Source organism: Falco biarmicus, chromosome 2, assembly GCF_023638135.1.
Source record: "Falco biarmicus isolate bFalBia1 chromosome 2, bFalBia1.pri, whole genome shotgun sequence".
In the NCBI taxonomy this organism is placed as follows: Eukaryota; Metazoa; Chordata; class Aves; order Falconiformes; family Falconidae; genus Falco; species Falco biarmicus.
Genome location: NC_079289.1, coordinates 15,631,968 through 15,655,067, shown reverse-complemented (window position 1 = coordinate 15,655,067; position 23,100 = coordinate 15,631,968). Strand labels below are relative to the sequence as shown.

General features: G+C 37.8%; 1 protein-coding gene across 8 annotated transcripts in view; it reads right to left on the bottom strand.

Moving 5' to 3' along the window:
• YAP1 (Yes1 associated transcriptional regulator) overlaps positions 1-23,100 on the bottom strand; it is a 98,619-nt gene that overhangs the window by 11,154 nt on the left and 64,365 nt on the right. For 2 of the 8 annotated variants that reach the window (XM_056328287.1, XM_056328283.1), the window contains 2 exons: positions 11,812-12,005; positions 10,272-10,319 (listed from right to left, as the gene is read on the bottom strand). In XM_056328287.1, the coding sequence (XP_056184262.1) occupies positions 10,272-10,319; positions 11,812-12,005 (242 nt within the window). The remainder of the gene's footprint in view (positions 1-10,271; positions 10,320-11,811; positions 12,006-23,100) is intronic. The other 6 variants (XM_056328289.1, XM_056328284.1, XM_056328290.1 and 3 more) reach the window with 3 other exon arrangements.

Genomic DNA, 23,100 nt, shown 5'->3' with positions numbered 1-23,100 from the left:
CGGTAGACTTCTAAGATACAACATAATCTTTCTCCAATTCTTCTTCAAAGTGATTTCTTTTCAAAAAATCCCAAAGTTATTTTCCAGCAGATTGTGCCAAATGTTGAATGCTTCCCTACCACCTGTTTTTTCCTTTTCTAATCTACATATGCTTCACTCCCATTCCTGTGGACTATTACTCTACATAACACGTTCCTTTAATACCAGTTTTCATGTCTTATACTAGAAGGTTTTCTCACTCCCGTTGATCAGACCTTTGCAGAAAGTGTACAAACATGCCACTGGTTTTTGTGTTTATCACACCCAATTGCCTACTTCAAGTAAATCCACTTCTCTGCTCACTATCACTTACTTGGCCACTGCTCTAATAAATCGTAATAATACTACTCCCCATTTACAGATCACAGGATGGTAGGCACCTTTGAATCATTTCTATAGGCTGCTTATCCATATGATTATCATTTGCTTATGTAATAAAACAAGTGCAAAGACTATATAATGAGGTCTTACTTCATAGCTAAGTTTACAAACTTTTATCAGCCACATCAGCCTTGATACAAGGTGGCTGATATACAGGTGGACTCAATCCATTTAAGGGAAAAAAAAAAAAAAAGAAGAAAAGAAAAAAGAAAAAAAAGTTTTTCTTCCTGGAATGCTTCCCAAATGGTGATCTGGAGAAGGTAGAAAGTCTTAAGAGCAGCCATCCCAGACATGGCTCAAGAACTGCTTGCTCACCACATAATCTTTATGCCCCTCCTCTGGAGACCAGAATTCCTCCAAATGTCACCTGCGACTTCCCTTCTCTGAGAAACTGCCTTCATGTGATGTAGCTACTTTTAACTGATTCTATCTTGCTATTAGTCCAATGAAAAAGGAGGAAGGGAAAATAAAAAAAAAAATAAAAAAAATAAAATAACTTCTATTTTGCACCACTGCTTCTAGAAACTTTTACCTGGAATACAGCACATCTTTCTTCTCCACCCTGACAGCAGAGCTGTCCATCAGTGAGCGCTCTGCTCTTACATACCTACAACTAGCTGGCCACAGCAAGAATGCTCTGTCTTTTTCCCTTCCTTCTTGCTTTGATCTGTGCATTGCATTTTTATTTCCTTGGGCTACAGTCCCTGACTAGGCTGAAGAAAAGGGGCCAAAAGTGCCAGCAGCTTGAGGAAGGAGCTTAATCACACATCAGCGCCCCAAAGAGTGATGACAAAATAAAACCAACACGGAGTCCTTTCTGTATATAACGCACTGAAGTGACATTGTATGTCATTGTGTGGTAGGCCTGGTCTTTCCAATCAGCAGTGACTCCTGATGCAATAGTTAAAAAAACAAGAGAAAGAGACACGAGAAATCCATACAGGTCCCCTTTTCAAGAGCTACTGAAACCAGGAAAGAAAAAACCCCACAAATTTCTCTTCTGTGCCTTAAGAAAAAAAGTCAGTACAAACAAATAAGCAATTTGGAAAAATGAGGAAGTTACCTTCTTTAATTTCTAAATCCTTACAGGGTAGCAGAGATTGATGTTTCATCAATATATGAACTTAAATAGTATGGTAAACAAATGTAGTTCAGATACTAGCTAGCCAAAAAAGAAAAAAAATCACATTTCACTGAAGGCACAATGAAGAGAGATGTTAAATCTGGAGAGAGAACAGTATTTTGCCTCTTCTTTGGCACTACAATGTAGTGAAGTAAGCCTTTTTAATATTACTACTTAATAGTGCTACTTTTATCCTTGTTTTAATAACAACATTGCTGAAAGTACAAAACGACAACTATTTTTAACTATTTGTAAGTAGCATTACCACTACTTATTCAGGAGGCAGACCTACAGCACTTCCCCCTCAAAAGAATTTTATTCCATTACTCATTCAAGTAATAAATTTATGTCCATTTGGGAGTCTAAAAGAGAAAGGATTTACCAAAAAAGACAAGCTATTGAGAAACAAATAGAGCAATTTTTAAACATTCTGTGAGATAAGCTAAGTTTTTACAAGTCCTAAAGAGTGTATTACGACTATTTTTCATTAAAAATGCATGTAACAGAAGCTAAAGTTGTATTGCTTGGAGAATGGTCTTTTCATTTCTTCTTCCTTATAAAATTGATTTTCAAGAAAAAAAGTTATGTGTTTCCTGCACTTAAAAAAAATGTATGGGACTGTACAAGCCTTTCCCAGCTCCAAACAGAGCAATCTGAACTCTAGGCTTTTAGTTCATGCTTTAAAATTTATCTTTTATTAGAAGTATTTAAAGTCTGGAGGAAAAATAAAACCATGACAAACTCCTGGCTTAGATTTCTATAACTTGATCTCATCCTACTTTTATAAGTATGTCAAACTTACTAAGTACCTCTGGGAAAATAAAAGCTTAGCATTCCTATTGTTAACACAAAAGCTGAATTTTGGTTATTACCTAAAGACCAAAATGATCTGTCATCTCCTTAAGCAAAGTAATTTTAAAAATAAGGTCAGCATTGTGTTAATTTATCTGGCTGGCCTTATTCTTTTTTTTTTTTCCCCATAATTACATACAGATTAAGTTTTACATGAAGTTCCAGGTCATTCACACCATGATCAAATTAACTTTATGAAGTTACTCTTTTCAGAGCATTTTTATATTTATCTTCACGGTGTTTTTGAGGAAAGGCAAAAGACTCCCTTGTGCAACTCGTATCATGTTCTTACTGTATTAAACATATAATATGTCACTCAACTTGAATTGGTATATTCTTATAATTGGGTATTTTTTGGTAAATTTACTTTAAAAGGGCCAGTTGTAACATTTCTACCCCAAATATTGTTCAACTATCAAATTTTTATCCGCAAGCTTTACTAGAATGGGAGAGAACTGCTAAGGGAAAGAAAAGAGCACAACACCTGTAGGCAGACTTACAGCACCAGTATTTCTTCAGACTAAAGTATTTAAGTTCTTGTTTGAGGCCACAAAGTTACAGCTATGTACAAAAGAAACAAGGAAAACACATGGACAGATGAAGACAAATGAATTCAGCAATGAGGAGTTATGCAATTAGTGAAGAGTAAGGGGGAAACATAAATCATTCAGTGTTGCAATCATGAAAACCAGCAAAATTAATTTAAGAGGTGATACCGCTAGAGTAATAATTAATTGTATTGTATACACTTGGTGACGAACTCAATGCTACGCAGAGAATTGCAAGTACAGATAAGGCAGCATAAATTGGAATACACATTTGTAAATTGTCTGGCTTCTTGCCTGGTTTTGCAGTCCTTTGCTGTGCCACTGCTTCACCCTCCCCTTGATATCTATCTGCCCGTGGCTCCTGCTGCGCCTGCCCGGCCGAGGTGTCTCAGAGCACCGGTAGGGCAGGGATGTGTCAGCAGGAGCCAGCAATCACGAAAGCCATGCAGACCTGGATGGCCTCCCTCCACCAATTTTTGTTTGCTTCTAGCAAAAGCTGTTACTCATGGCCATCTCGTACTCAGGGTCAACATGACTCATATCTTCTGCTGACCAATTGCTTTAGAAATACTTCTACGATTTAAGTTTTGCAACTGCAATCAGCACTGGTGACTCCAGGAAATCCACTGCAGTGAGCTGCAAATACTATTCAGACACAGAACGTGTCCTGAAGCAACTAGGGACATAAAAACCAGACAGAGACAACAAATGCAGTTCTGATTTACTCTACAGACTTTTAGACAGGGTATTTCATAGACTCACACAATAGTATTTATCTATAAAGATCTACATTCACAAGCAAGCAGTAAAACTACTTTGTTGATCTGTAAAGCTTAGGTGCTGCAAGTGGAATCAGAGCTTCTGATTTTTTACCTTACTCATATAATACAAGTATCTTTCCTACTGTGTAACTTTGTAGCTACCAATGCTCAACATTTCCCACTTAAACCAACAGAGTACGAAACAAACTACAGCCACACTAATAAAGTTTCACTTACACCTATGGTTTTCAATGAGGAATGAAGCTATACTACTGCAGAAACCACTTGGTTCCCAAGACAGCTGAACAACAGCAGTGTTGCTTTTGCAGGAAAACTAGCTGAATTCCACATTTTGTATATTTTGATGGCAGCCAACACGCCCTTCCCCCTCAAACCCTCAAAGCTACACAGGATTCCCTTTCCATAATGCTTGCATTTTCTAGGCAGTATTTAAAGTAGTACCTTAGTGTACTGCTCATCATAAATACCAAAGACTTAAATAATAATTTGGCCAGGGAAGATCTCAGTAATTTCTACAGGACATCTGACTCCATGCTGAAATTTCCAATGCTTTAACAAAATTTTCTGTTTTATCTAAAAGTGTTTAGAAGAAGCAGAGTTTGTTAATCAGGACAGAGGAAGATATGTGCCTTGATCTCTTAATCACTATGGGTCATAATTCGGGGGCAATTCCAAAGTGACTTTTTACTGGTGATTACAGATAGCCTTTGACTGCGTATTCTTACCCCCCCCTTCAGCTGGAACTAGCATTTCTATGGCCATACACTAAGACAGGTCAGAAAACCAACCTAGCTGAAAAATAATTTTTCTGATAGATCATGTGTCTGATCTGTCTTGTGGTGTAGCCATACCAGTACTTCAGCTACTAGATTATGAAAAAACGACATTAGATACATCGTGTTCTGCCTTGTTATTAAGGCAATCTCTGGCAGACGACTCCTTTTTTTAAGACGCGTGTCTTAAACCTCCTGCAGTTTAGTGTGCCGGAGCACGTCTACCAGACCTCTCAGTCAGAAGTCATTTTATGAAGAAGCAAATATTTTGCTTAAAAAATACCATACAACGCCCCAGCTGCAGCCTTCAGCTCCAGCTTAGGAAGCCTCTCGACAGCTGGTTAAGTCTTCTCCTGAATTAATTTCTAAAGTCATGGCACTGCATAATGTACTGCCTTACATGTAAGGCTCATGGTGCTCTCTTAAAAAGGTCTGTGCAACTGATGCAGAGTAAATCACAGGTACCTGACAGATTATCTTAACTGACCTTTAGCAATCTAAAATACAAGCACTTTCTTACAAACAGATGCCTATATAGAGGCAATATGCTAAGATTTGTTGTTACATGCTGAATTTGCTGCCACAGACTAAAGAAGTCTGTTCATTAATTGCAAAGATTTTTGAAGGTAGTCCAGTGAATAACAAGTTTGTTACCTAATGAAGTAAAATATTCCTGCTAATAACATATCAACAGTTCAATGACACGCATACAAAATGAAGTAAAATATTCTAGCTAACAATAACAAGCCAACAGTTCAATGAAAACTGAGAGAAATGTATACAAAATTGATTTCTGCCTACTTGGAACATTCAAGTTACAGTATCGTACATAGTGCTTAGCTCCCTTATCTGCATGACAGCTCTCCAGTAGTATTTTGTTATTGATTTTGGACAGTAAGAAATCAGTAACGGTTTCTGTTCACTGTGCAAGGAAACATCTAACAGAAAACTTAAAACCATGAGGGACAAAGCAAAACTTAGTACTAGTACAGAGAGCTATCAAGTGAGTAAAACAACGAAAGGAGGGATAGAATATCTACTTCCACTAAAATGAGAAGTTTCAGGTACTATTTGTGACAATTGATTAAAAAAAGTTCAATTGGAAGCAAAAATTTCAAGTGGGACAAAAACTTTGTTGGAAAGACTCTTCACTGTCGCAGCTAGCCTTCCCCAAAACCTGGATCTTTTCATAACAGCTATTCAGAATAAGACATATCACAGGCCATTTTCTCTATCAAATATCAAGCAGTAAGGCAAATTAAAACCAAGGGACACAACAGAGCGATGAATTTGCTCAAGTGACTTGTTATTTTCTTCCTGCATCTTTTAAGAGTAATTTTCAAAAATGTTTCTGTATACCAGTGGTTGTATCTTCACTTGGCAAAAAAGACACGTTCGAAGACCAAATGACTGGCTTCAGTACCTTATCTTTGTTAAAAAAACCCAAACCAACAAAACCTCAAAAAATCCAACACCCCCCCACCCCCACCACAAACACCCTTGATGAAACCAAGACAAGTTATTTATCTTGTTAATCTAGGTCAGCTTCAGATAACACACAGAGGCATGGGAAACAAGAGGTTCAAGGGACAACACTGGGATTCACTAAGAAACTAAACCAACTATTGCTTACTGCTTCCACTAAGATTTGAATACAAGTATATCTTGTTATTCAAAGGCATATTACTAGGAAAAGAAAAAAACCCCAACGAAACAAACCTGAAGTCCCCAGTAAACTTCCAGCTTCACCAACATCACAGAAGTTCAAGTGTACAGAATTCCAGACAGTACCTGTTTTTAATGATGCCTTCCTTACTTTCTAGAAAATGTCACAAATCTGACAGTAACAGAGCTTTGCATTGGTGTACATGCAAAGTGACTGATTGGTGTACATGCAAAGTGACTGAAAAAGTCTTTTATTGAAAAGTAGTAACAGTGTCCTATGAAATTAATACTTCCTTGGAACACTGGAAATCTTCTCAACTAAGTTGATGAAAGGTATTAAACACCAACTAAGATAAACTAAAAAAAAAAAAAAAAAAATTAATAGGGAACTGAAATAGTATTTTACCCAGGAACTACTGTAAATGCTTATATTTTATGCAGTAAGAGGAAATGCAAAAAAAAAAAAAATTGAAACAAATCCAAGTGATTCAGCAAGCAGTGACCAACTGGGCATACATCTTTGTAGATTCTTCACTGAGTAGGGGAATTTCCAGAATGTCACTCAAAAGTTGGTAAGATATAAGTTCAGGGCAACAGGACAGAGAGTATGAAAGGTACTTCATAAAATATAAAGGACAAAAGAATGGAGACAGTGAACAGAGAGCACACACCAGGGTATGCAGAACTACCATGAAAGCAGCACAGAGATAACAGAAAGGTTAAGTTGGAAAGCACAACTGAGCAGAATAGCAAGGAATTCCTGCTTCTCAGACAGGGATCTCCACTCAGTGCTAGAAACAAGCAGCAGATATGGAATGAGCAAGCATATATAGAGGAACCTATCACTTAAACGGCTGTATAGTATGCTGAACTAGCAAATACCCTAATATTAGCAGAAGACAAATCAGAAATCTTTCAGTCTTAGCACAGGAAAGTAGTCTGCACAACATCCTAGAATACAGCCATCAGTATTTCAACATTATTTGCCTCTATCTCTTTCCATCATATACTAGGAGGCATTAAATCCGTTACCTAACATCTAGTCAATTTTGTGATTCATACAAAAGTTGATTGACCTGTACTTTAGGTGAGACATTGTAGATAGCCAGATGCTAACTGCAGGGAAACGGAAGGAGAGCTACTGGGAATGGAGTGCAAGTCAAGTCACTCAATCTCTTAACTAAGACAGGTAGGCATCTTTAAGGTGTTCACAGATAACTGATGATGATGATGAGCACAAGTAAATGGACCAGTGTTTGGCATTTTCAAATTTCCTGGATGTATCAATAGCTCTTGTTTATATAGAGTAAATACGGAAGTTACAATTTTTCCTTCAAACACCTTTGACTTGGACATTTCATTCAAGCAAAAATACTTGCTACAAAAGATGAAGCTAAGCAATTGTTTCATCTTTCCAGGCAGTATTTAAATGCTAAGGCCTCCCATACATAACACTTCAAGTGTTGGTGTCACTACATGATGCTACAGTTCATGGCAGAAAGATTAAAAACTGGCAAGGACACAAAGTACACTCAGTACCAAAAAAACCTGACCAAAGATATCAATACAACCAAGACACTGCATCCAGATTATACAGACCAAAATGTCAAGAAGGAAGAGAAGGTTGAGCTGGATGCAGGATGTTGGACTAGATGACTTTCACCAGTCCATTCCAACCTATTTGATTTTGCGATTAAGAAGAGCTCAGAGATCCAGTTAAAAAGTTAAGGAACACTTCTCAGGTTTTTTTAACCCATATAAAAAAGACATTTCATTAGAGATAAGCTCAAGAACGCTGGTGTCGTGTAACTTCTTTACAAATAGAAGACCCTGACAATCCCTCTCTAGAATAGACTTAGTCTTCCCAGAATCAAGAGCACTGACCCTATGAAGATTTTATTTTCAGTATGCCTTAAAAGAACATCTAAAATTTAGCAAGACAAGCTATTACTCTTCCTCTAAGCACAGCTTTATCATCACGAAAGCAGGTAATTCCTCTGAACTTCATTAATTTTATTCACAAAGGAAAGAAAGGATCTGTCAAAAAGAAAAAGTTGACCAAAGAAATGCTTGTTCTTTCTACAAATTTTTCACAGATTCACTAGGTTGACTATGACTTGATAGGATGCACAGACTGGGACTTCAATAACAGCATCACTGGAGAAGACAGACAATATTTGCCTCTATAGCACAAGGCCTCAGGAAGCACTTAGAGAACAATTTCCAGAAGCAGTTCTCTATAAGCACCTTCTTCCACATGTGGCTGCTCACTACATTATTGAAGTGACACATGAAAACACAAAAATACATTTACATTACACAATATGAATAATCTGTTATTACAGAACTTCTGAGCTGGTATGATTGCTTACTTTCCTGTCCACCAGATCACTCAAACACTCATTAGTGAGTGCAGACTAACAAAACTGATCCCAGGAGGGTGTGTATACAGATGAGCCTGGTACAAGGCCAGCTAAAACGTAACTGGAATCCTGATTTTTGCCTAAAGCCTTTCATTAGTTCCCATCCCAAACAAAGCAGCATGACCTATACGTATAAATTTAATGAATTACTAACAAGGTCCCTTTGAGGTTTTGCAGCTTTTTAGTGTTTTAAGCCAGAATTTCAAGAAGTTCCAAAAATCTGATCTTATTAAGTATGAAACTGATCCCAAAGTTCTCCATTTGCTGCATATTTCTGACTTGGCAAGAGGAAGAAGATACTGTGGAAGAGCAAACATGACAGGGCTGCAGGCATACAAGAAAACATAGAATACACTTTTGGCGTTCAGTAAGAAAAACATCCCTTCTGAATGACTTAATTGTGGCAGAAGATAAGGTGCTTCCAACTGGTGTGGAGAAATGTGCTTCTCTGTTTATTGCCTTGTATACCAGCAATCCTTAAGGATTATTTTTTTTTCCTCATCCATAATAGGAACTAATATTGATCAACAAGATAATTCGGTGGTTAAAGATCTTTAAATTAATCAAATTATTACATCTCAATTACAATGCTTCATTTTTAGAGCTGCACTGATACTGACAAACGAGAAAGTATTTTTTTTCTGGGGTGTCAGTACTGTTTCTAAGGTCTGATGCTCCTATCTTTAAGATGATCATCTCAACAGAACTAGCAATGTACAAATTTTGTGGTACTCTTCAGAATGCAATAGTACACCACTACTCATAGCTTCTGAACACAGGATACTTTCTTTTATTCTGTTTTTCTTGCCTAGTGCATATAGCGTTTTTTCTTAGAAAAACAAGGTACAACACAAGCCAATATAAATATTGTCCTAAGAACCGGTAGATGAAGAATACTGTTCGCAATAGCAAGTGAGAAGCTCTCTGAATATATCCATAAAACCACCCTTTCAGAGATTCACTCCATATTCAACTTCTTAAGAGCCTAAAAAAAATCCACATTAAACTGTTTATTATGCTTTGCATTGTGACCGATTTTCTTTTGGTCTGAGCCTGGGAAGCTTTTCAGAATTGCTGTTTCCTATACAGAAAATGTATCTGTGCAGCAGCCTGTTAAATGTCAAAGTGGAATAATTACATATTATATCCCCATAGCAATTATTTTGTTAGTCTAATTATTAAGTAATTCTGTTACACTGTACACGCTTAAAAATTGTAAATATTTCAAGTGACTTTTTATTAATTGATTGCAGATATCCTTCTTTAAGATTGTACCTGTTTAAACAAACTGATAAGACCATTCATATGAACATTGAAAGTCACAAGCTACTACCTTAGATATAATGGGAGGTTTGTTTTAAATAAACATCTTGATGACGTCAGGATTGGAACAGCAGTATCCTCAAGAATGCTAAACGAGAAGGTTGTTTTCAGTGCAGAAAAAATGTGCAATGAATTCCTCATTTGCTTTTAAGTATTGATATAAAGTTGTGGTAATGCAGCACTCTTAAAAACGTTATGGTTGTGACCAGAGAAGTGGTTCAAAAATATGTATGACAGAGCTTGGCTTGGGTTTTTTTTGTTTTTCTTTTTTAGAATGCCTTCATGTAGCAAAAGTTCCCCTGCTAGCCTAATTTAATGCTTTTATTTTTCTAATTACGCTGAAACATCAGTTAAGAGCCTACCTGATGTTTTGGAGAATTTGCTGTGCTGGGATTGATATTCCGCAATGCCTAAGAGTAAAAATAAGATGGATAAAAATTACTTTAGCTGCATCGTTTGTCTATGCAGGCTGTCTTATAAACACCATCTTGTAGTATCAAGCCCCCAAGACAGGCCAGATGAGACAGGATAAGGGAGAAACTATGAATATCACAACACAGTGAAACAAAACTCACAGATTTACCACGGATGCGTATTTGACAGATAAGCTTAACAACCAGGGAGAACAACATGAAGGGAACTGGCTTCAACCTGGTCAAATGTTAGTCAGGTTCTCAATGACAACTGAGGCAAGAAGACAATTAGAATGCCTACCTAGAAGCATGGTAGCACAGGGTAAAATGTTGGTGGATTAATTGCAAAGCAGGAACAGCAGAAGCCCAGGTGCTTAAGCGGAGAGAAAGTCCTGATGCCACCTTTGCAATGTATTCTTACCTAGAGTACTACACAAAGTAATGGCTGTAAAGATGACCCATCCTACACCAAGAGATGCTGAAGATTCCTACAAAACAGGCCTTGACTACAAAGGGAATAATGGGAGTCAGATTCCAGGACAGAATACTGCAGGTGATGAAGAAAGAGAAAAGCCGTCTTTGAGGACCATGAAGGTATTATACTCTCCTGATACAAGGCCCATCACCCAAAGTGAAAAGGGAACAGGGTAAGATTTTAGAAAGTTTTCCTCAAAGAAAAGATTAGTGCTTTCTCTGGCAGTGTCAAAAAACCAAGGACTACCCTAAGTATCTAGCACAGATGGTAGTAAAACACTCAGATGGAAAAGTCAAAGCAGAAGGCTCAGAGTCAAAAGGAAGTCAAGCCCGAATTCAAAATCCAGAGATTACAATGTCCAGTCCTACACTTTAACACTTGCTACAGCTCTATTCATATAGTAAAAAAATACTGAAATAGCTTGCAACCTAATTAGAAAGCTTGAAATTCTTCAGCATAAGAAAACCATAGGTTCAAAATACAGCACGAGCGATTCAGTTGTTCCATGCTCCACTCCACAGTTTAACAGAGAAGATTCTAGCAACAAGGAGTCTCCTCAACGTATCTTCTGTAAACTTTAAAAGTGTTTTGAAATGCTACAGACTGCAACAGGTTCTAAAAGTGAAAGACTTTCCCCCACTTAAAAGGGAGAACTAAAGCAGCTGTGGGAACCAACCTCTTGTCTTTTTGCATGACTCAGTACTCGATAAATATGAAATACATTCTTAAAAGGAATATCCAATCAGATCAACAGTCCATGATGTCACCCTAGAAGTAAAGAAGTCTGTTGAGAGTTTTGTTAGAGAGAGGAATGACGGAGGAAAGTAAAATCCTTCAGTCTGGTAAGTCTGATTGCTTTCACTACCAAGCTGTTATCAGTAACAGAATAAATTCAAACCTTTTTAGATCTCAAAGCTTTGTGTACATTCACTGGTCTTTAAGAGTCACTGAAATGACAACTTAGCCAAAACAAAACATAACATACAAAAGAAATAGTGGAAGTAGGTGTCTAACCTGTGGCCTCACCTGCCGAAGCAGTTCTTGATGCTTCAGTCTCAGCCTTTCCTTCTCCATCTGTAGCTGCTGAAGTCTCATCTGCTGTTGCTGATTGGAGCTGCTCCCACCCATCACACCACCCTGGGGACTCTGAGGAGCTAGAGGGGGTGGCTGTTTCACTGGAGCACTTTGGCTGATTCGCTGATTCATGGCTAAGGAACCAAAACAACAAACATTAAAAATAAAATTCAAACAAATACATGCAGGGAAAGTATTATCCTTAGAAGGCATATATTAAAAATTGTATAAAATTAAAAGCCATAACAGTACAAAATATGCAGTTACACTGACGTTCAGTGAGAAATGTATGCTCACATGTGTTATTCCTGTGAAATCGATGCAACAGTCTCATGTTTAGGAGTACATACTTGTTCTAAAAGCTTCTGAAAACAGTTAAATGTGTGAATTGGTGAAAAATTCAAAAGTGGTAGTAAAATATTTCACCTTTGATTAGAAGGATCTCTCTTTTTCCTAATAAACTATTCTCAATTTAGACACAAATAATATAAAATCCCTTTTCTTATTCACGTGAAATCTCAGAATCATTAAACTTGAGAACACATAGAATGACAAAACAAATCATCTCACTTGGTTAAAGGCCACCTTTCTTCCCAATGTGGTACAGGTCATGAAATAATCATTCACATCCTTGTCACGTCAAGTTTTGAGTGTTACAAACTCTATTCAGGGTACCTTGACAAGCAAAGTTAAGAGCTGGTACAGAAATGGCAGATGAATTACACAGCCAAAAATATTGCCATCAACACAGGAAACATCTTGCTAGTTCTTCGTTTTCTTTTACCCCACAAAAGTATGTGACACATATTTTCTGGGGTGTAGAGAAGAAAAAGTGTCATCTTGTTGTATGCCTAATGCACAATCTGCACCTATCTTCCCTTCCCCCATAAAAACAAGACCCAAGACAATTTTATTTATTAAAATAATGCCTGACTGGGATGCATCTACTTGCTAGGTCTGATTCTTCCCCCGCCCAAGACCACTATGGTTGAAGTCAGGCTTTCAGTTTTGGTATTAGCTCTCCATCTTGTTGTCTGGAACAGCCTGATTCTGTTAACATTCACAATAAGCTGCAGAATGCATTTGCCAAAGCAGTGATAGGAGAGTGGTAGGGATTTTATTTTTTTCTGGGAATGAGGATTATGGTTTATGGGAACTAAGGGAAAAAAGGGAGTGAGCTTCTTCTAGGATGACAGGCTGATTTGGTGCAAAGAAAACCATCTGTTATATTAGTTTGAATTAATGTTTTCATCATATAGAGAGGCTTCCTGGAATACTAACGCTTCTAATAATCATAAGAAAGAGAATTATCAGCTTTTCCTCTGAAAAGCCCTTCAGTCTCCACTGTCTTCTCAGTGTTCAGCTTAAGGCACGGTACAGTAGTGTTCTCCTGTTCCAAGAAAGCCTAAATATATTTATCTCATAATAGCAGTAAAAATGGCTGTTGCTTCAGTCTTGCTCCCTTCTCCCCTTGCCACAGCTCATCTTTCCATTGAGAAGTAACACCATAGGAAGAAAAAAAGCTATATGCTCACTGGAGTGAGCATAGGAAAGAAAAAGAAAAAGTCGTCAAAACCAGTTACATACTTAACTCTCCAGTCTACTCTTTCAACTTTTTTTTTTTCAATAAATTCCATAGGTCCAGCACAGAGTCTAATGGACAGGTGGGTCACATTTTCATGAGCAAAGTCAAAATAAAATGAAGTGTTAAATAGCTTGAAATAATTTGAAATGATCTTTTACATAGTTACTTGTGAGAGAGCTTCATACACATGACTGCAAATAAGATAAAACTGAACAGGTGAAGTAGGAAAAGAAACTGAATCCCAGTACCAAGTAGAAGCAACAAAGTGAATACAAAGGGCTGGAGGTTCAACTCCAACCCATAATTCCCACCCTGACTCAGCAGAGGAAAAAACAGCAGGAAGATTACGTTGCTGGAATAAAGCTTAACATCAAGCAGTTGGTCTTACGAGACATTCAGCACCACTTCATTGTCAAAACCTGAACATCAAGAGGAAAGTGACCAGGATGAGCCCATCAACCAGCTTTGTGACATGAGCTGTGCTCCCTAGATCAGCAAGAGGAAGGCAGGAGAACTTGTTCCTCCACCGAACAGACACAGAAGGTTCATAAGCCCCAAGACAGCAGAAACTGTTAGGCAAAAGTTTCAACAGCACCAACAGCTGTCCTGCAAGGATGTGAGCAATGAATTGTTAATTGCAAGGATGTGAGCAATGAATTGTTAATTACAAGCACCAGGATCTCCACTGGGCAATCTCTGCTGGATGACTGTCAGCAATTAAACTACCTACATTAACCAAATTAGAGTGAAGGTGAAGCTAGAGAGAGCACTGCAAAAGGAGAGCCAGCCCACCTACCAACTCTAGAAAAGTTAGACATGACACTGCTGGAGTGGGGAATGTATCTCCTCCTTTCTCTCTTTTTATCCAGAATCCCACCAAGTCTGGAACCAGGACCGTGCCTTTTGCTTTTTTATAATTTACCTTCTTCCACCTTAAAAGCAGACAATGAAGGGGTTAGTAAGGGACAGCAGAAAACAACAGCCTTCTCTTGCCGTTAGCTAATTCTGCAACTCAGGCAGAAGTCTGTGCTACCCTTCAGAAATTCCAGGAATCAAACCTGCTATCATACATGATGGAAGGTCAATCACAGTGGAAAGTCAAGAGGAACACAGGTTAGAAAAATCCTATCAACTGAAAGAAGCACATCTAAGTCAAAAGCAAACTACCTTCCTTGTAGAAGTCAAATATCCAAAGCTGAAGAATGTCAGTTTTCTTTTGGTTAAAAGGGTGGCCTTCGTGGTCTAGTCTCCAGTTACATACTCGTGGTTTCAGACTCCCTGCCCCATGCAGTTCACACCCAAGTCATGTCACAGCTAAAATATTGTCAAAAATTGAACAGCTTCTAACCTTAGTTAAACAATTAAGTGCAGTATCACTAACATCCCTTCAACATGTTATTGATTTGGTTTTCCTGCATGCATCATATGAGTATGGAATATATATTTGATGGATGAACCACTCCTTGGATAACAAACTGGCTGGATGGTTGCACTCAAGGAACTGTGGTTGTGGTCAATGGCTCAGTGTCCAAGTGGACACCAGTGAGGAGTGGCATTCCTCAGGGGCTGGGACTGGGACTGGCACTGCTTAACATTTTGTCAGCAACATGGACATTGGGATCGAGTGTACCCTCAGCAACCTCATGAAGTACAACAAGGCCAAGTGCAAGGTTCTGCACACAAGTCGGGCAATCCCAAGCACATATACATGCTGGGTGGAGAATGGATTGGGAGCAGCCCTGAGGAGGAGGACTTGGGGGTGTTGGTGGATAAGAAGCCTAACATGGCCCAGCAATGTGAGCTTGCAGCCCAGAAAGCCAGCCGTACCCTGAGCTGCACCAAAAGCAGCGTGGCCAGCAGGCTGCAAGAGGTGATTCTCCCCCTCTACTCTGCTCTCATAGAGACCCCACCTGGAGTACTGCATCCAGCTCTGGGGCCTGCAACACAAGAAGGATGTGAACCTGTTGCAACAAGTCCGGAGGAGGCCACAAAGACGATCAGAGGCTGGAGCACCTCTCTTGTGAAGCCAGGCTGAGAGAGCTGGGGTTGTTCAGCCTGGAGAAGAGAAGGCTCCAGGGAGACCTTACAGCAGCCTGCCAGCGCCTAAAGAGGGCCTACAGGAAAGATGAGGAGGGACATCCCTTTTTACAAGGACACAACTTTTTTACAAACTTTTTACAAGGACATGTAGTGACAGGACAAGGGGGGATAGCTTTAAGAGGAAAGAGGGTGGGTTTAGATGAGATATGAGAAATAAATTCTTCACTACGAGGGTGGTGAGGCACTGGCACAGGCTGCCCAGAGCAGCTGTGGCTGCCCCATCCCTGGCAGTGCTCAAGGCCAGGCTGGATGGGGCTTTGGGCAACCTGGTCTGGTGGGAGGTGTCCCTGCCCGTGGCAGGGGGGGTTGGAACCAGACGATCTTTAAGGTCCCTCCCAACCCAAACCATTCTATGATTCTAAGTATCACTTCCCTAGGTCTCCATTCTACTAACATGTAGCTTTGGAAATAATTTCCTTCTCATGCCAAATTCTTTGCTTTATGTATAGGCATCTTTCTGACAGCTGCTTGCATTATTCCTATTCTCTGATCACAGTTGCTGCTCTTCCCATCTACTGACTTTGCAATTAAAACTGTAAGAAACAAAGCACGTTTGTTGGATGTTTTCCATTTTATTCCCTCATATTAGATCCCTAAAATGCCTTTTAATGCCCATTTTGAAAGTAATGTTTCTAACTAAAACTGTATGTAAAGCAGGAATATCCTAAAATATTTAGAATTCAGCGTATACTTAATTTTCATCAATAAATACTGGGGGAAAATTTAATTATATGATTTAGTAATTCTTCAGAAACCAGGCCTAAAAATCTAGTTTCTGAATTCTTATTCAAGTATCCATTAAAAGGATTTTTCTGAGCATTTTATTATTTCAAGAATGCAAGTGTAAAAGACTTCAAATCGACAGGATTTTAAAGTGTTCTGAGAACAGACCATGGAAATGCTTTTCACATAAGCAAACTATTTTTAACTGTGAAATGAACTACAATTTTGGACATTAAAATAAGACACTACTAAGAGAATTTTACTGTCTTAAAAACATACCCAAGTGAAGAACACTGGAAAAAACCCAACAGTAATAACACTGAATGATTTTCAGCCATCTTGGCTAATTACACAAATGTGCTATCTTCAAGGGAAATGGAAAGAACTTAATTTTCTTTAATTTCCAACACAATATTTAATGAAAAGAGGGAAACACATCTTGCTTCAAGTGACAGGAAAAAACAAAGGGTTTTAAAGTTTTTTTGTTGTTTGTTTGGGGGTTTTGTTTGTTTTGGTTTTGGGTTGTTTTGTGGTTTGTGTTTTTTGTTGTTTTTTTCTTTTTTCTTTTTATTCTCAATTCTCCATTACTTAATGAAGACATGACTGCTGAAATCTGCACTCTAAATGCTTATCAATGTGACCTCAGATAAGCACTATTTATTTTTTTCTGAACCTCATGGGTTTGTGATGATCCTGACAGCACAGTTCTATTTAAGTACATTCAAAGGCAAAGCGATTAATTTTTCTGTCTGAATTCGGACTTATCGTTTTTCTAATGCACCCTGTTCCTTACCTTCCATGGCTATGGAAAGCTTTTAAATAAGGGGCTCTGCACCCACACAGCGGAGCCTGCGAAGACCTCACAGGCAGAAAAGGAACAAACGAGTCTTTGTTTCTAGAAGAGGGGGATTTGAGGGAAGAGGAGGAGGGGCAGACAAGTTAAAAAACACACACAATTTAAGACAATAAAAAAAGATGTTGCCATCCTATAATATGGCTTAACTTCACAATCTGGAGAATAAAGTCAACTGTAATAGCTGCAATATACTTTTCAGAACAGAGAATTAGTGGTCTTCAAATGTTACACATTAAATGTTCCACTGTCTAAACTCAGCAGCAAAACGCCTGTTCTGTACTGTAGCAGATAATACTCGCCAGTTACTGAAAAAAGTTTAGACTGATGTAAAAAAACAACACCCCCAAAACCAAAACAAAAACAAACCAAGAGAGAGAAACAATTACCAGTCATCGGTGCTAAAGGCCAGCAGATTGTTAACAACTCAAACATAAAAGGCTAATTCTCTCCCAAGATCCTATGCCAATTTAAATCACCCCAGGGCACTGACAGTTTGCAGTAACACAGTACCTTTCCCCTATTCAGAATTACATGCAAAGATTGCTGTAGAGCACCCTTAATGATTAACAGACACAGCTGAATGTTTGATGGTTTTTCTTTTGTATTTATCATTTCACTCTTCAAAACTAAAACGAATTTTAATCTGCGAATTTGAAGATGTTATTTATCTGAACAAACAACCACAAAGCAGCTCAGGATCTGAGCATACTATAACCTACTGTTCTTAATAAAAATAATCAATGTTTTCAGTGCAGGAACTGAAAAATTTCCTTTGCAAAGTTGACCATTTTTGTGCATCATTTTTGGCTATGGCCAGGTTTTAAAATGGTGCTAGTTTGCAGCATGCAACAAAGGCAAAAATCCTCTTTGATTAAATTGAAAAGAGCTGTGAAGAAAGAAAAAAGTTCCAGCAGCATTTGAAAGAATGAGTCTTGGAAGTAATAAAAACTTGTTCCAAGTGGCTTTTCTAGAGAGACTTAGTACAGCAGTATGTTGTTTAATCAGGATACAAATCATGTTTCTGGATTGCGTACTTTATAATGCATTGCTATATTACTTTAAGGAAACCCCCATTGCAGTTTCGTAATCCTGCTGTTATAAAGCGACTTAAAAATCATCACAATAAAATATTCCATTGTTTCCAGTCTCCAATTAATCTGAGAATCCTGAAGCTTATTATGGGGGGGGGGGGAACCTGAAACAGACTGCTCTTCGAACTCATTTTGCTGTCGTAAGTGTACAAACAAACCTTAATGTATTAGGTAAAAAGAAATATTCACACACACCTGAACTGGACTCTTGGTTAAAACAAGATATATCCAATGAAAATACTATCTATTACAGAAGCACATCCAAACTACAGATTGATTACTCTGCATTTATCAATTACTTGTATTCAAATGAAAATAATATTTTCCTTTTTGTTCATCTATCACTATGGCAACCTGCTGATTAGACCATATAAAATCATTTAAACAGTTCTTTGTTTCCTTTGATAAAGCTGCCATTGTTTTTAAAAGTCATTCTGCATCCTAAAATGCAGAGGTGCAACAGCTAGATTGACTGATCACCACTGGATTGACTGATCACCACTAAGACTTGATTGCATCCACAGACAGACTCTTAACACACTGGAAACTACATTGGAATAAAATGCTGTTGCAGTTCTTCATGGATCTAACTTCCCCCCCCCCCCCCCCCCCCCCTAAAAAAAAGCACTTTCACTCAATGTATGCCAGTTTTAGAAGAACTGAAATATTCTGGGCAGCCAGAAAAGCAAATACAAATGAGATTCAGCAGTAATGCAAATAGCTGTAAGAAACTTCTGCTCAGTGCATGCATATGAAACAATACATTTTCCATTCTTTAAAAATAAATCAATTTTAATTTTGGAAGTCTAAACCATTTTTAAAATATCTGACTTTATTTTTAAATTTTCGTACAGAATGGAACTGACAGCAGATTATGAGAAGAAACCTCAATAAATGTTGACTGAGTTTAAACTGTATGTGTTAAACGCTGAAGACTACAGAAAGTGCAGGACTGTGAGCTCATTAAGGCCCCATGTCTGTTCACTGAATATCTGGCAAAAAATATTTAATCAATGTTAGTCCCCATTTTAGACCAAAGTTAACCAGCTGAGAGTCTATGTAAGGGTATTAGTTGCAAACAGTTTCACTGCTTGATCACCACACAACACTTCCTGGGTTAATTAGGCCAAAACATGAAAACTTTTTTTTTTTTTTTTAAATGCAGATTTCTTTTGGTTTATTTGAGGGCAACAAACCCTGTATATACACATGTGCACATCTGCATCTTTTTTTCAATCTCTGTCATAAGCCCATTAGAAATGATTAAACGGAAGTTACAAAATCCAGTAAAAACTACTGTAATTAAAAAGTCAACAGTATCCTGTCAAGAAAGAGCAAAATTGTTTTCTGTATAGAAGAAACAGAAATCATGTTTCAACATGATTGAATTCAAGGAGGAAAAAAGCTGACGCTTCTTTGAATTTTTGATTATATATGATTAGATATAGGGTATATAATTAGTGTGTGTGTATATATATATATATTTAGATTACAGATAACGAATGATGCACTCAAAATGATCCACCTTCAAATTTTAACATAGTATGCTCAGTAACAGATGTGCAAACTGTGGTGTTAGAAGGGTATGGTGAAAAGAATGTCCCTATTAGGAGTACAGTTTTCTTTCACTGCCACAGCTGTTCTAGCACAAGAGTGGAAGTACGCATTATTTCTACTGGCATAAAGACACCATTACCCAAAAATCACCTTTCTCAAACAGGATTAAATTATTCTAAAAAGAAAACAAACCCCAAAACAGGTATCAACTTACATAAACATACTGCCCTAACATATCTTGAATGAAAGCAGGGGTTTTTTTCCCTCTTTTTATTAGTATATGTATATTCTACATAAAGTAGATAACTGCATTCTTACGCAATACTTGTGGAAAGATTTACCACTTTCTTCAGTGAACTCTGTTCAGTAAAGAGGTGTAACTACTTACTGCTTTAGAGCAAAACAAGATTTTACTTTCTGATGCAGCGATGAACTAATAAGCATTTATTGTCACTACCACAAGGGCAGCATGCTTACCAGTGAAATTTCATATGTCTGTCAATATTCGCAACAAGTTCACTTTGACTCAAGTCATTGGTTCACTGAAAACTGGTGCTGTTCCATCTGTACACATTCTCTGACACACATACCAAAATACAGAGGCCTCTTCCCCATTCTAAACGATCTCCTGAAATTGTTCTGGAAAACAGAGACAGGGAAGTGAAATATCTAATACCACTAGACCTTTCAGATGAGTCCAATCCACTTTGTTTTGGAGAGCATGTAAAGAGGGTATGACATTGCATTTGCAGATCAAAACAGACTGTGGCTCATGCTCTGCTTTTGTGCAAAAATGGAAGGCAGATCTGAAACACCACTGTGACCAGACATAAGGTCTGGGCTTTTTTTCGACCAGACAAAGGCCAAAAGCAAGTTTTCCAGTCTAGAGTTCTAGTTCTATCTTGTGCACAGATCTGCCTCTGGCAGAGCTCCTACAAACTAACTTGAAAAAACACATATTAAACAAAGTGCTAGACAGGTAAGGGACAGGAAAGCAACACTATAGAAAACTTCCTTTTAATTTCCAGTACTTAAAGGTCAGCCAATGCACTGAAGCTTAAGCTTTTAAGTAGCTTTTAAGTGTAATTCAAGTTTGTTGTGTGGTTGGTTTTTGTTTTCATTTGTTTGTTTGTTTGTTTTTTTAAATGGAAATGATAAATATATATTTCAATGAAATCTACAGGTGCATTTTACTTCAGTATTTCTGAACAAGCCTTTTTCATTGTTTCAAAGGTATCGTGTTCTTACATTACAAAAAAAGAGAGCAGAAAACCCTGATGTGCATTCTCCACATTTCTATAGTTACCATCACCTTTATTCCTTTTCCTACTTCTGCAGTTCAAGCAGCTACTATACACAGAGCCCCTATGACACTTTCTGTAACGATATTAAACTGTCTTTCCTTGTCTGTCCCACCTCCCCAATTCATACAGAACTTCGAAAAAACATTACCATAATCTCTAAGTGAGAGTGATAAAAATAAATTAGTGGCAATGATTTCAACCTGAGGTCACATCTTTTGCTTCATACTCCCCCACGGCAGCTCCAACATTTGAAAGAACAGAAGGAAAAAGACTGGCCATGGCTAACACTGGTATGATCACTAGTCACAAACCTATAAAACTTCAGTCTGGAATACAGTAATACAAAAACTGAAACAGTAACTTGTTTTACTCCAATTCCTGCAGATAAAATTGTCTGACTACTCTAATGGAGTACTACTTTTGAACAGAAGACTTAACATTAACCCAACAGACACACACAAATCAACTGCCAGTTTCTAGTATTTTCCCAGTTGAAGTTCACCATCCCATCTTCGAATTTAACAAATTAAGTATCCTCAAAAAGCCAATTATTTTAAGTTGCATTTCAAAACCAAGTCCTATCATCTGCAAACTTAAATAACAGTTAAATTCCCTTAAATGGTATTTGATACAAAAGCCAATTTTCGGAAACTTACAGCAATAAAGTTGAATGAATCCAAAATTCAACTGGTTCTAGGAAATTTAGTTTTATAGAAAAAGCAGATGTTGTTTTACTTTACCAGCTCCAGCCACTCAGAAAGCATAGCTGACCTGTTTCCTACCCAGATGTTCTTTGACTGTCAAGAAAACATTAACTTATCTGGAAGGCTTAAGAAAAACAGCAAGATCTGTGAAGAATGACCAATGGACAACAGCAGAAGCTAGTAAAAGGCAATACAGTCCAAAACACAAGCTCAACCTGACAGTCCAATTACCCTAAAGAAATAACCTTCTAAATGAAAAAACAATTTGAAAATTTGAAGCCCCTTACTACAAGGCCTGCAAAGGCACTGAGAAGGCACAACAGCATGTTTGTAACAGACGCTCCACTAGTCAAGAATCCTGCTGACACAGGCTTAAGGACCCCCTGGCCCCCCCATCCCCATTCCCTTGATCTCGTGTCATCTTTTGTGATTGCCTGGCATGAGAAGACCCTCCTTTCATACTCAGTTCTTTCCTAGATTTTAAAGTTTGTGAATTGTCCCAACACAAAACTGTTCTAAAGTCAAATTCATAGACTTGGAGGATCAACATCTGAGCCACAAGACCTCAGTGCCGTTTAAGTGGTGTAGCTGAAGACCTCAAACCCACTTCAAAGATGTTAGATCTGAGTCTTGAAAGAAAGTTCTTATCTTCAACTAGGAGCACTCAGATTTTAGACTCAGCCTACCCCACAGCCAGGTATTCTGACTGGGACTCTTATCTGATGCATTAGTCTTAAAAGTCTGCTCCAAGAAAGAATCCGTGTAACTGCATCCTTTTATTTTCTGTTTGAAAGCATGAATGCAATACCCAAATTCCCCTTACCAAGTAAGTCAGTAGGTGTGTCTGCCTAAAACAATTTTCAAACTGATCCTCCTTTCTCTCTCTTTTCTGGCTGCACTAATGGAAAATTCCCAGTACCACTTAAAAAAAAAGAAAAAAAGAAAAAAAAAAAGAAAAAAAAAAAGAAAAGGTATATGCACACCTACTAGAGAAAATACAGATGAATGTGAAGCTTCCATCTGATGAGGTGATGAGGAACATACAGAAACATAAGGGCTGTCTAGTTGGAAGTTGGGAATTCAAAAGCAATAAGGGCAAAGAGTTTTAAACCTTCTGTTTCTGAATACCGGAACAGAAGAGTATGTTTGCACATACCATTCAATAGCTTTACTGTTTTCAGTGGTTCTTCAGATTGGTGAAAGCGGCACTATCAAGGAAGAAATTAATTTCTTCTTCATTTTCAATCAACATTAGTATCACAGTAATAATCCAAAGCTTCAACATGACAAAGATGAATTCATCTAGGAT